At 36.0% G+C, this 11969-nt stretch overlaps 1 protein-coding gene across 1 annotated transcript; it reads left to right on the plus strand.

The window, feature by feature from the left end:
• Positions 1 to 102: 102 nt before the first annotated feature.
• LOC122648855 (phosphatidylinositol N-acetylglucosaminyltransferase subunit C) lies at positions 103 to 2406 on the plus strand. Its single transcript, XM_043842131.1, has one exon. It carries the CDS (start codon positions 789 to 791, stop codon positions 1698 to 1700), a length of 912 nt encoding a protein of 303 aa, XP_043698066.1. The 5' UTR covers positions 103 to 788; the 3' UTR covers positions 1701 to 2406.
• The last annotated feature ends 9563 nt before the right edge of the window (positions 2407 to 11969 follow it).

Consider the following 11969-nt stretch of genomic DNA (forward strand, 5'->3'; position numbering starts at 1 on the left):
TACTTTTGATCATGCCATTTTGAGGTTTTCTTTGTTCAAGATAATTTTTACCCCCACCACTTAAAGAAGTAAGGTTGATTGCTTCTGCTGGGACCTAGGTTTGAAGGGCAATGTTGCTGTTATATGTGACTAACTTGGGTTTATCTCCTAAGCATGCTTGCTGAGGAAGTATTCAAGATTTTGTTAAAGATCATTTCAAGTCATGTTTGCGTCCTTGGCTTCCGATAATGGTTTTATTAATTTAGATAGGATTTCTCATGTGTTAGGTTGATCATAAATCCGAGCCTGACTATCTGTGTACTTGTCCTGCATGTGGGGGCAATCTGAGTTTAAGAAGCAAGAGTTATTTTTTTCTCTCAATTTTTTGCATACTTAGTTTACATAATCTATATGTTGCTGGTGTCGTCTGTTAGCAATTTGATTTGTTAAAACTTAATTTCTCTCTATAAAATTTTGGTGCCAGAATTCACAAAACTACAACTGTTCCCCATGCCATAGTTCCTTTCATAGTAATCTAAACATTTTGCATTTTCAGCACCAGATGTGATCTGGGTTTATCTGGACTTGTACTTTTTAAAAGTTTCAAATGTAATGGCCTTAACTATAGTAGCTGGATTTATGAAGATTTCTTTAACAGGACAATCTCAAATTGTATTGAACCTGTTCAAATTGGGACATGTTACAGATAAACACTGAATTGTTGAAGAGCTTGAGTGAAGTTTAAGTAGTGCACTATCACACGGTGAAAAAGTCCTAGCAACTTTATCTGCAATCGATCAGTGGTTCTGATGGAGACCAAGGTTGAAGGGAACCAATTGCCAACTCGACCTAAATGGAGAAAAGTGGCATATGGAGGGATGCAACAAGGATATGATGACAACTACACTGATGAGTCTTTCCTTGAAGATATGGTCATGAATGCCAATGTGGTGAAGCGGGACATGTTGAAGGTGATGCAGGATTCTGTTTGTATCTCTCAGTATCTGTGCATTGTTGCTCTTGTGGTCTGTGTTTGGACTTACATGCTTGGTTCCACCATTGATGTGACTTCTCTCATGCTGCTTGATGTGAGCCTTCTTGGAGTAGGATTCTTAGTGCTGCTTGTCACTACAAAGAGGGTCTCCATTAGTCTTCTCTCTCATTATCTCCTCAACGTTGCCTTCTTTGTAAGCGGGCTGTATGTTTTGGCTCCTATTTACCACACTCTCACTAGGTCCATCAGCTCAGACACCATTTGGGCACTCACAGCATCACTTCTTGTAGTCCATCTCTTTTTGCATGACTACGCAGGGTCCACAATAAGGCCACCTGGGGCTTTGAACAATCCAACCTTCACTAGCAATGTCTCTTTAAATGCTTCTATTGTGGCTTCTGTTTTAATTGCTTCTCGCCTCCCGTCAAGGCTTCATGTGTTTGCCATTATGCTTTTCTCCTTGCAGGTCTTCCTTTTTGCCCCACTGGTTACGTATTGTATCAAGAAGTACTCCCTTAGGCTGCACCTTTTATTTTCTTTTTGGTTGATGATTGTGACCTTAGGGTTGGTCTTCACATTGCAGCGGCTGCTGTTTGCATTGTTACTAGGTCTTTTGGTATTTGTCACAGTTGTATGCCCTTATTGGCTTATAAAGATACAAGAGTACAAGTTTGAGATAAATGGTCCTTGGGATGAGGCAAAGCTTTGCTTTGATATAACAGAATGACATATTGTTTTTGAGGTTCAGAAGTTTCAGAAGAGCTTTGTAGATTAGCATGAATTCAGGCTGTCTGGTCACCTATGAGCTCTTCCATTTGCATTGCTCATTTTTGTATTTTGTGTGATGATGCTTGCAATTCATTGATCACTGGTTCATAGGCTGTCTTCTCAGAGAGAAGTGGTCAAAGATCTTTGAAAGACTTGATGTTCAGAGCATCAATTTCTTCCCTTGGCTTCCCCGGAGATTATCTTGATACGTTCCAAATTCAGTGGTAAAAATGTTTCTTTTACAGAGTGTTTATTAATGTAATGTAATGTTTGCATTTATTTGATGACCAAAACAAGAAAATCATCCAGACCTGTAGATTTGCCTCTGTTGCCATTGAGAAAATATTGATGATCTTCAGTTTCCATTGTGAAGCTAGGCTGTACAAACAGTTGAGATATTATTCTGATGTACATTCTAATTCAGGTTGTTGAAGGACAATCATGAAGCAGAGTAAAAGAGAAATGCCATTGCATCTCCACTTTTTTCTAATTCTCGACTCTGATATGTTAGTGGCTTTGTCAGGTTGAGCCTTATTTTGATTAAGGCCATCTGTAAGACATGCCAAAGGCAACATTTCAAGGAATTCAATAGTTGACCAGAGTTTGTAATGTTATAAAGCTTGAAAATCGTGAGAATAGGATCAACTAAAGAAGGGCCAATTCCAAGTCTATTGTCTTTCTTTCTCAGTACTGTAACCAAAGTTTGGAGTTCATGTTTGATTATCCAATGAGTTCATCATGTTCTTGGAAAGTGAGTTATGATGCTGGAGCATATATAACAAGAGTTCTTAATCTTTCTACTTCTTGGTGATATAGTTTGTGGAATTTGAGCTTTTCTGATGTATCTATACTATTATCCCTCTACGTATTCAATCCATTAATTCAAGGAAGGCTAATTCTAAGCATCAAAGTACACGATTAGTGCGTTATGGGATGGTATATTTAGATGCAAGAAGTACACTTTTTAAATGTTTAGTTTATGTGCCAAATTCTAGGTAGATCATAGCCTAAAATTCATAAAAATCTATTGAATATAGTTTCTAACATAGAAAAAAAGTTTTACATAATAATTTAATCTGTGGGTTCATGCATTTCTTGTCAGCAAAGTGGCAAGAAATGATAAAACCTTCCCTGTAGTGTTAGCAAGTCTCTTCAGTCAATATGAGGCATTGTTGTTATGTGCAACCCTAAGAAAGCTTACCCAAGAACTTCTCTCACATACACATTTCTGGGAAAGCCTATACACAGTTAGAAGTGAGTAGAATCTTTACTAGAGGTAACTAGTGGTAATTGCTGTCAAAAATGGAAAAGCAAAAGCAGTGGAAACCAACCCTTACAAAATCGACAAAGGTTTTATTTTTTGGATATAATGCAATCACCAAGCATTGCTGGTTTACCAAATATCAAACAATTTGTAAAAAAAAAAAAAAAAACACTATTGCTGGTACTGAGCATGAATGAGTGCAGAAGGTGGCATCAGGTTTGTAGAGGGCAATGGGCAATAAATTCACCAGTCAAACCACTATGAGGACTTGGCTTTCAGTCTTTTATGACATAACAGAGTTCGATGCTTTTGTTGAATTCTGATTGCTTCACCATCTGTAACTTTCAATCACCAATGCTTTTATAAGATGATGAGAATGTGTTGCTTTTGTTCTCCATCATTCAAAATATTTTGATAGCCTACTGGGATGGACCCACCATGAGAAAAATGAGAATTAGCTCTTTAACTGGAATAACTCTGCCAAATTCTAAATTCTTAAGAAGAAACTGTGCCAATAACTTTAGTTGACCCCACAATTAAGCATGGAGGAAGGAGATGATGGTTGCATAGGTCAGGTTAGGCAGCTTGCCATGAAAACGATTCATATAACACGTCTGGTTGGTCCTGTAGCTGAACTTCCTCTTTTTCCTATCTATAGCAGTGCCTGCAGTAAACCCCATAGGGTGAGTAGAAGCCAAGCATTCTATAATACTATATAATATGATGAAATAATGAGATTGGGTTGTTTTTGCTTTGTTTGTCAAAAGGGTTGTTCACTGGGAAAATTAGGACCCACCAAAAGTAAGGTTGTCCTCTTGACAGGACCCACCAAAAGGAAGTGTGAGAATGCCCTCTGCCATTGTTTCCCTCCTTTTCCATCTATTCCTTGCTTGAACAACATGGCTTTTGTTATAATTATATCCATGGTCCATCCATTGACCAAGTTGATGAATAGTACTAATCCTTTATGGTTGTAGATGATAATGAAGAGAATTAGATTCGCCAAAAAAAAATGAAGAGAATTAGACTATAAAACAGAGTTATCAGTGGAGGATGGGGGAAAAGGCACTATTTTATGGGTAGATCAGATCACTCCTCTTTACTGATGCATCTCCAGGCCTCTGTTGAACATGATCATACCACTTCAGACGACATTCTTAGAGTTAAAAAAGCTCGAAGCAAGCTTAAAATGACCATAGGAGAGGTTGTGAAGAATGACATGCATAGTCTGGGCCTTGAGCCAAGTATGACGTGAAATAAAGCTTATTAGAGGGTAAGGATCCATGTTGTTGACACCTTATATCTAAGATTTTCCTGATTTTTCGGGCTATCCTCTTTTCTCTTACTTTCATTTTCCATTTCTCACTTCTCTTATATCTATCCTTCATTTTTATTCTTCAGTCCTCTTACTTTCATTTCCCTTAGTGAGGACCTCAGTTTTTCTTACTTTATTTTGAAAGGATCCATGTAGGTTGTAGCCGATCCCATTTAATTAGGATAAGGCTTGAGTTGTTGTTGTATTTAGTTTGGGGTTTTTTTTTAAGTCCTTCTAGGTGTCACTATGCCTAGTGAAGTATAATGCTTCAATATTTGTCACTTAGTAGTACATGTGAGTCCATATGATAGAAGACCCCACTTACATCTCAATGGTCAAATTTTAGTCCTAAGTTAATCAAGGAAAGTTGCTCAAACTTTGATTCAAAGTTTTAGGTTGTGCTCGGTATACATTCTTGGAATTCATTTTAGGTCAATTTCGCATTCTTGGATGATAAAAACAACTATTTTTGTCATCTAAGAATACGAAATCAATGTGGCATGCAATCCAATAATGCATACCAAACTCAGCCTTAGTAAAATTATCAAAATACCATTAAATAGAGTTGAATATAAAATACAAAATGACATCTTGTGTAATTTTAGCTATTTTTTCTATTCATTTTAAACTGAAATTGTTTGTACCAATAAGATGTTTGCATGATCCTCTATCACATGAACTAATCCACATATAATGAAGTAGCAAATAGTGAAGCATTATACTTCACAAGGCATAGTGATTGGAAGAAAATCCCCTTTTCATATAATCAATCCTTTCCTTTTTTGTTTTGTTGTATTGTATATCCTGTAGGGTTGCAGTGCTTCTTGACATGTTGGCTAGAGTTGAATTTTGTGTTTCCCATTGCATAAAATATTGGACTGTACATGTGATCCATAAATAATTTATCAAAAGAAAATTCTAAAAGGAGATGTTGATTGTATGATACCAAAATTGATTCTAACGGGTGATATCTATTAAACAAAAATCCATTGTTTCAGGTATTATTGTTTATGCTGTGGAGAGAGAGAGAGAGAGGGGAAGGATAAGATCATGAATGATAAATAGAAACAAAATCAGTGACCCGATTTCTGCATTGCTGCAGCTGCTAATGCATAATGGTGTGGTGATGCCTCGGGAGAGAGAAATTCTGGTGTCTAACCATATAGTGTCCATTGAACCCAGGCGGTACGGGATTCATTCTATGCCCAGATTACCCCCCCCCCCCCTCTCTTTCTCTCTCTCTCAAATTTTTAAAGGAAGAAACAACGCTACTAGGGTGGGAACGGTGTCCTGCCCCTACACCCAAACATAGGGGCGTACAAAATGATCGCTTTTCATGTCCCAAAAAAGGAAATTCTCAAGGGTGAAGTGGTCATTTTGCATGTCGTTGTGTCTGGGCACAAGGACAGCACACCCCACATGCCCAAATAATGTTGTCTTTTCCATTTTTAAATATTTAAAGGGTAAAAGCTGACACACCGGCACTTTGCCCAACTTGAGTCTATCTCTCTCTCACCCCTGTGGAAATGAATTCCATGCCTTTTCCATCTCACCATCTCCATTGGGCACAGCTCTTGGCTTTAAGAAAACCAATGGCATGTCGAACCCTCTCCCATAATTAAAATAAAATATATCAATCTAAAATAATATAGCTTAAATTTTTAAATCTTGAAAATAAATATAACAATCTAAAATAATATAGATTTTATTAAAAATGAAATCCCTCTCCATAAAATAAAATATACAAATCTAAAATAATATCTTCTTAACTTACATTGGCACGGAATCGTACTCTGCCCCCACATACCAGAACCTTGTGGGCCCCGGAGAATAAATCCGATTCTCCAAATCTATACGTTTAATTTGCCTTGTTGTTTATTTTATTTTTATCATTTTTTTAATGCAAAACATAAACCAATAATATTAAGAAAAGAAATCTCCAAACTGGTTTTATCAACCAGCCATGCCTTGCTCTTTGGTCTGAGAAGATATTCAACCAGTGACTAAGAATCTGTCAAAGTCATCTCTATTTGGTACCACACCCGATCGGGATGAATTTTAAATTTCTATAAAAATTTCCACCATTTTACGATTCTTCTACCCTAGAAACACGTAACTATATCTTAGTAATCAACCTTCCAATTTTAGAGACATGACTAAACTAGTGATCATCAATGATTACTTTGGGTATGGGAACCTTCTTAATAGCGAAACAAATTAGTGAAGTAAACAATTAGTGATCAAACTTAAATTCCAATTATCACTGATCATTAAATCACTGACCCTAGAGATCAAAGCGTTCCTATTAAGCCCTTGAGGAACACAAAAACAAGGTAAAGATGGTGTCCAAGGGTCAGTCCAAATACATGTATTCTTGCCATTACCTATATGTCTACATGCCAATTTTGAAGGATAGGTAAAATACTTGTTGTACTGTTCCAAGTCCAATAACCTTTCTTTGACATCACCTTAGGATCAAATAAAGATTTATTAACAAAAATGCTTTTTTTTTTTGGTAAGGTATTAACAAAATACTTGGCCCTTAGAGCCCCAAAGACTCCCCCCCCCCGTCTTCAATAAGATTTATTGTGTAGAAGAATCCCTAAGGCCCCCCCCCACCCCCTCTCCAATTTAAGAAAACATACAATTCTCTAGGGCATAAGATGATTCTTTTTGTACTCTTTCATTCTAAAAATTTAGATTAATAGAAACCAATTTACGATATATTTTTAAAAAAAAAAACAAAGCAAGACATAAAGTATGATGGAATGGTTGACAACTTATTGAATCAAAACTTTACGATCTGCATAAGTTAATGGACTTTCCAAGATGTTAATCATTTTTCAACTCTAGAGACAACATTCCTAAGCCCTGAAACTTAAAATGATGGTGAAACAGATTATTACCTAAATAAACGATCTCTTTAGAAATTTCATTAATCCCAAAAATAAACTTAGCCTTCTTTTATCTTCAAGAAACATTCTTATTGAAATAAATTCCAATTTTATGAAAGTTAACATTTTGGCATATTGGTACATTTTCCTTATGTTTAGGGATGATTTTATAAAAAAGTTAAAGATTCTTTGCTATTATTAACATCCAAAAAGAAAATCTTGTCTCCAATGGCGATGGCCTTGGATTCTCCAATCACATTTTCTCCCTGAAAAATGGAAGGAAAATCTAACCTCCATTGCTTGCCACATATTGATGGGTCTATGCCATATAGAGATTATCCAATATTAGATAAAGGAAATCAAAGTTAATCTTATTAACGTTTTTTAGACCGAATTTTTCCTCTCCGCCAACAAAGAGAACATTTTAAGTGACAACATCTAATCTTTGGTTGGATTAGTATTTTTAACTTTTATAATAAGAATTGAGAGTTAATGATGAAACTCGCCTATTTTCAATCATAACATCACATCCAAGTGGATAAAGAGATTCTCTTATCCTAGGAAATAAAACACTTTCTCCATATTTTAAAAAAGAAGACTTATACCATATATAGAAATTGCCATATGTGACTATGTGAGACATTATAATGGGAAGGAATAAGCTTACTTTACTTTTTTTTTCTTGAAGGGGGGGGGGGGTGGTTGGTCAAAGAAGACAGGCTTAACTTTAATTTTTTTAATCTTAAATATATGTGAGTTTTGAAAAGATATCTCCTTAATTTTCTCATGTTTATCTCTATATTTGATTATAATATTAGAGAAAAATAATTCTGTCCACATAGCCTACGCCATTACTTTGGCTACGCCATTTACTCTCACGAGTCTATCCGTCTTCTTCCCAATGAAAAGATACTTCAGGTCTTTGTTTTTAGGAAGAGAGATATAAGAATGCAGGTCATGGTTTGAGGTATCGGATTGAATCGGTCAATTTTGGTCGGATCGAATTAGCAATCGATCGAAATTGATCCCAATACCAATTCGATCCAGCTATACGGATAGGGATACAAATGTAAAAAATTAGTTTTTTTAATTAAAAAAAAAAGAATAAAAGTGTCATATTTACCCGAGTTTGGACAATCCCGATCTATATCGATCGATCCAATCCAACCGATATGAAGATCCTGAACCATGAAGCTGGCGTAGGCCGCACACGCAGACAAAAAATTATAAGATAATATAGGAAAGATTCATGTAACGTGGAAAGGTAATGACGTAAGAATTATCGTGGACAATTATTTGAGTTTGTCTGAAAAGTGACAAAGGGTCACACCAATAATTTAGAAGTAATTCTCACAAATAATTAATTAAATTTTGTATGTTACCGACTTACGTGCACGCCAATATATGTGGACGTCATTTCTTTGTTTTCATCTCAATAATTGATGTTAATGATTTATTACAGCCCTACTTCCATTATAGTAAGATCGATTCAATTTGGTTCATCTGGGGTTGACCCTGGGCCTGATGAACCGGCCACCAAAATGGATGGATGGACATGTGAATCCATTATCTGTTTTTTGTTAATTATATTATTACATTAAGCTTTTCAAACAAATTTCGTGGTTATAATGATTAATCAAACAAACCAATAAGGGTTAGATGAGATTATAATTTTGTAGATAGGTGAACCCTAATTAATAAGGGTTCTCTCTACTCGCACATTAATTTTTGAACCAATCGGAGTTTGCCAAGTAACACAATCAAGTATTGAAAGATTGAAGATTACACTGGGTGGACACTAAGAAATGGACTGATTTACAAATTTAGGGATGGATATACATACATGGAAGTATTTTATTGAATTCGAGTTTGAAAATTGACATACGCCCCACTATTTGCTATAATATATTTTAGGGAGAAAGAACGTCTTTAGGTTGCGTAGCGTATGCTAGTGTCTCTATGTGTCTATCTCTCTCCTCCCTCCTATCAAATGATATATTTGCCCTCTATTGTGGGAGGAGAGATCAACATAGGAAGTGCTAGCATATGCTATGCATCTAGACAATAAATTTATTCCTTATATTTTAGGTTAAAATAACTCAGTCAGAGAATGTAGCCTATGTCAGCAAGCCCATGTGTCTATCTCTCTCCTCCCATATAAAAAGACACCTTTGCCTCCTTATTTTGAGGAGGCGAGAGATAGACACATGGGAGTGCTGGCGTAGGCCACAGTCCTGGACTAGAAAACTGTTTCCCTCTATTTTATTAAGGAAAAAAAAATGCTTGGTCCAGTGTCTCCTGTGCTCAAACATAGGAATGTGTGAAATTACCACCTAATCCCTCATGAAATAAAAAATCCCCATCCGTGTTAATACCCATGTGTTTGCTCTCATTGGCCTCCACGTGATGCATGAGTTACATGATCAAGCAGCGATCTCTTACCCATTTTATTATTATTTTAGAGACACTTATTGTGTTTAAAACTCCTATTGTTTTATGGACTGAGTCTCCCTCCACCCACAATGACTGAGATCCCATTCACCATGGGGTGGGAAAGGGTATCCGGAGAGTAATTTGGAACATAATAAAACCCTAGGTCGGTGAACCGTTCTCCATGGATGGAGGGAAACTTAGTCCTTGTTTTATTGTCAAACTAGTTTTAAAGCATACACAAAGAATAGTCATTATTAACATATGTTCTTTCCATATAAATGTTTGCCGTGTAGACTTCAACAAGTATATGGTATCATATTTATAATTCTATTCAAACCCTAAACATATCAACGTGTCATGAATCCCTTTCACAATAATCCCAGTTTTAGAAGATAGAAGTTTCATTGTTTATAGATGTTGAAAATGGACCTCAACAACTACTCTATCTTGGTTATAGTTGAATCCCTATCACAATAGTCCTAGTTTTAGAAAAAGTTCCATTATTGGAAGGAAGGCTGTTTTGTTTCCATTGTTCATACTTTATAGCTGTTGACAAAGGACCTCAACAATTACTCTATCTTGGTTAACTATGGATGAGAATTCTATATTTTTGTCCAGACAAAACAACATGAATTTTTATATCTCTCCTCACTCCCAACATCCTCTAAAATTGGAGTAGACTTTTTTTCTTAAAGAAAATATACGGAGAAAGTGCGGTTGAAGAATAAGAAGAAGGGTGAAGGTAGAATTCATTTCCAAGATTTGACCACAACAATCCAAGATCCTTACCAAGGGGCACCTTCATGGAAATTCTATCGTTGCATAGTTTTCCCAACGTATATTTACAGCCCAATCGATTTTATATACATATTGAAAAAAGGATAAAAAAAATAATTAAAAAAAAAGATTGGAATTATATAAAGTGATCAATGAAAATATATGCATGAGGAATAAAACCAATGAATAGATGGTCTATATGATTGAGTTGGACCACCAAATTTAACATATGACTGACATAGAGTGTTCTCACCTATTCAACATCTAGAATTTGCCATGTTATTTGCCACATGCGTCATTGCGTAGTCAATTTTATGTTTATCTTGTTTTGCAATATCTTTATTTGATTACACAAAAATATTTAAAAATATTTGTATTTATTATCATATTTATTAGAGATATTTAATTGATAATATAATGATACAAAAATAGCGAGATTTGTTGACCTAACACAAAAACTATTAGTTTGAAAAGCATTACTTCTTATTAGAATCCAAGTAGATGGGTTATCTATGACTATTAAGGATGATGTAATTATCTTTTTATCTAGTTAATTTTTTTTCCTCTATGTGTTAAGAAAAATTTTGGTCTAGTTTTGAATTTTGATGTCATTGACATTTTTTTTATAGGTATTCAAGGAGAGTTGAACTCATGATTTTTTGGTATTGATCTTCGTGCATTAGGGGCCAATGAGAGCACACAAGAAAGCATCAGCAGGAGTAGGATTTATGTCTTTCATGAAGGGTAGGGTGGTCATTTTGCCCCATTATGTGTTTAGGCGTAGAAGCCATGCTCTTAGATAGTCTTTTTTCCCGTTTATTTAATGGTTCGATTTTAATTTCAAAAAAATATAGAACATCCACCCCCACGCTAGCATGGGGACCAATTAGAACGGATGCCCAAACATCCAATATGGGAGACAAGATGATCATTTCACCACCCATGTGTATAGGCTAGGCAAACAACCGCTAGCTCGGTTGGTTGGAGGCATTGCAAGTTGAGTGCATGCCCCCAAGAGGTCAAAGAATCGACTCTCTTGAATTGCATATTGTGCCAAAAAGGCCTCCCTCTCTCCCCTCTCCCCCTTGGCTCTCTAATTGTGGAATGTGGGTTGGCCTTAGCCTTCTCCCTTAGCTTGTAGTTGGCCTGTGGGCCCTTGAGTAGGATAGACAACAAAAAAAAAAAATTTAGGCTAAAGGGTATAACCAAGTAAGCTTCTTTTTCCCAAATAATAGACCAATTTCTATCACGTGCTTAAGAACCGATCAAAACCTAACAAATTTTTTTTTTTTTTTGGGGTAAAATACCAAAACCTAACAATTGACACCCATACCATAGTCCATATAGCATATAGTCATATATCATACCATTTACCAAACCTCACAACTTTAACAAACCCTCGAAATTAATAGTTTTTACCTTAGCCCTTTTAAAAGCAGAGGTTATCTGTAGAAGGTGGGCACTCCACCATCGACCATCGTCGGTTGCTCTCTCCCATTCCCTCTTCCCCCTTCCCCCTTCCCCCTTCCCGTCCCCTCACCTCTC

The sequence above is a fragment of the Telopea speciosissima genome, chromosome 1 (assembly GCF_018873765.1).
Source record: "Telopea speciosissima isolate NSW1024214 ecotype Mountain lineage chromosome 1, Tspe_v1, whole genome shotgun sequence".
NCBI lineage: Eukaryota > Viridiplantae > Streptophyta > Magnoliopsida > Proteales > Proteaceae > Telopea > Telopea speciosissima.

Excerpts from the sequence above, each read along its gene's own strand:
- LOC122648855 (XM_043842131.1), top strand. The coding sequence starts at position 789 with ATGGAGACCAAGGTTGAAGGGAACCAATTGCCAACTCGACCTAAATGG.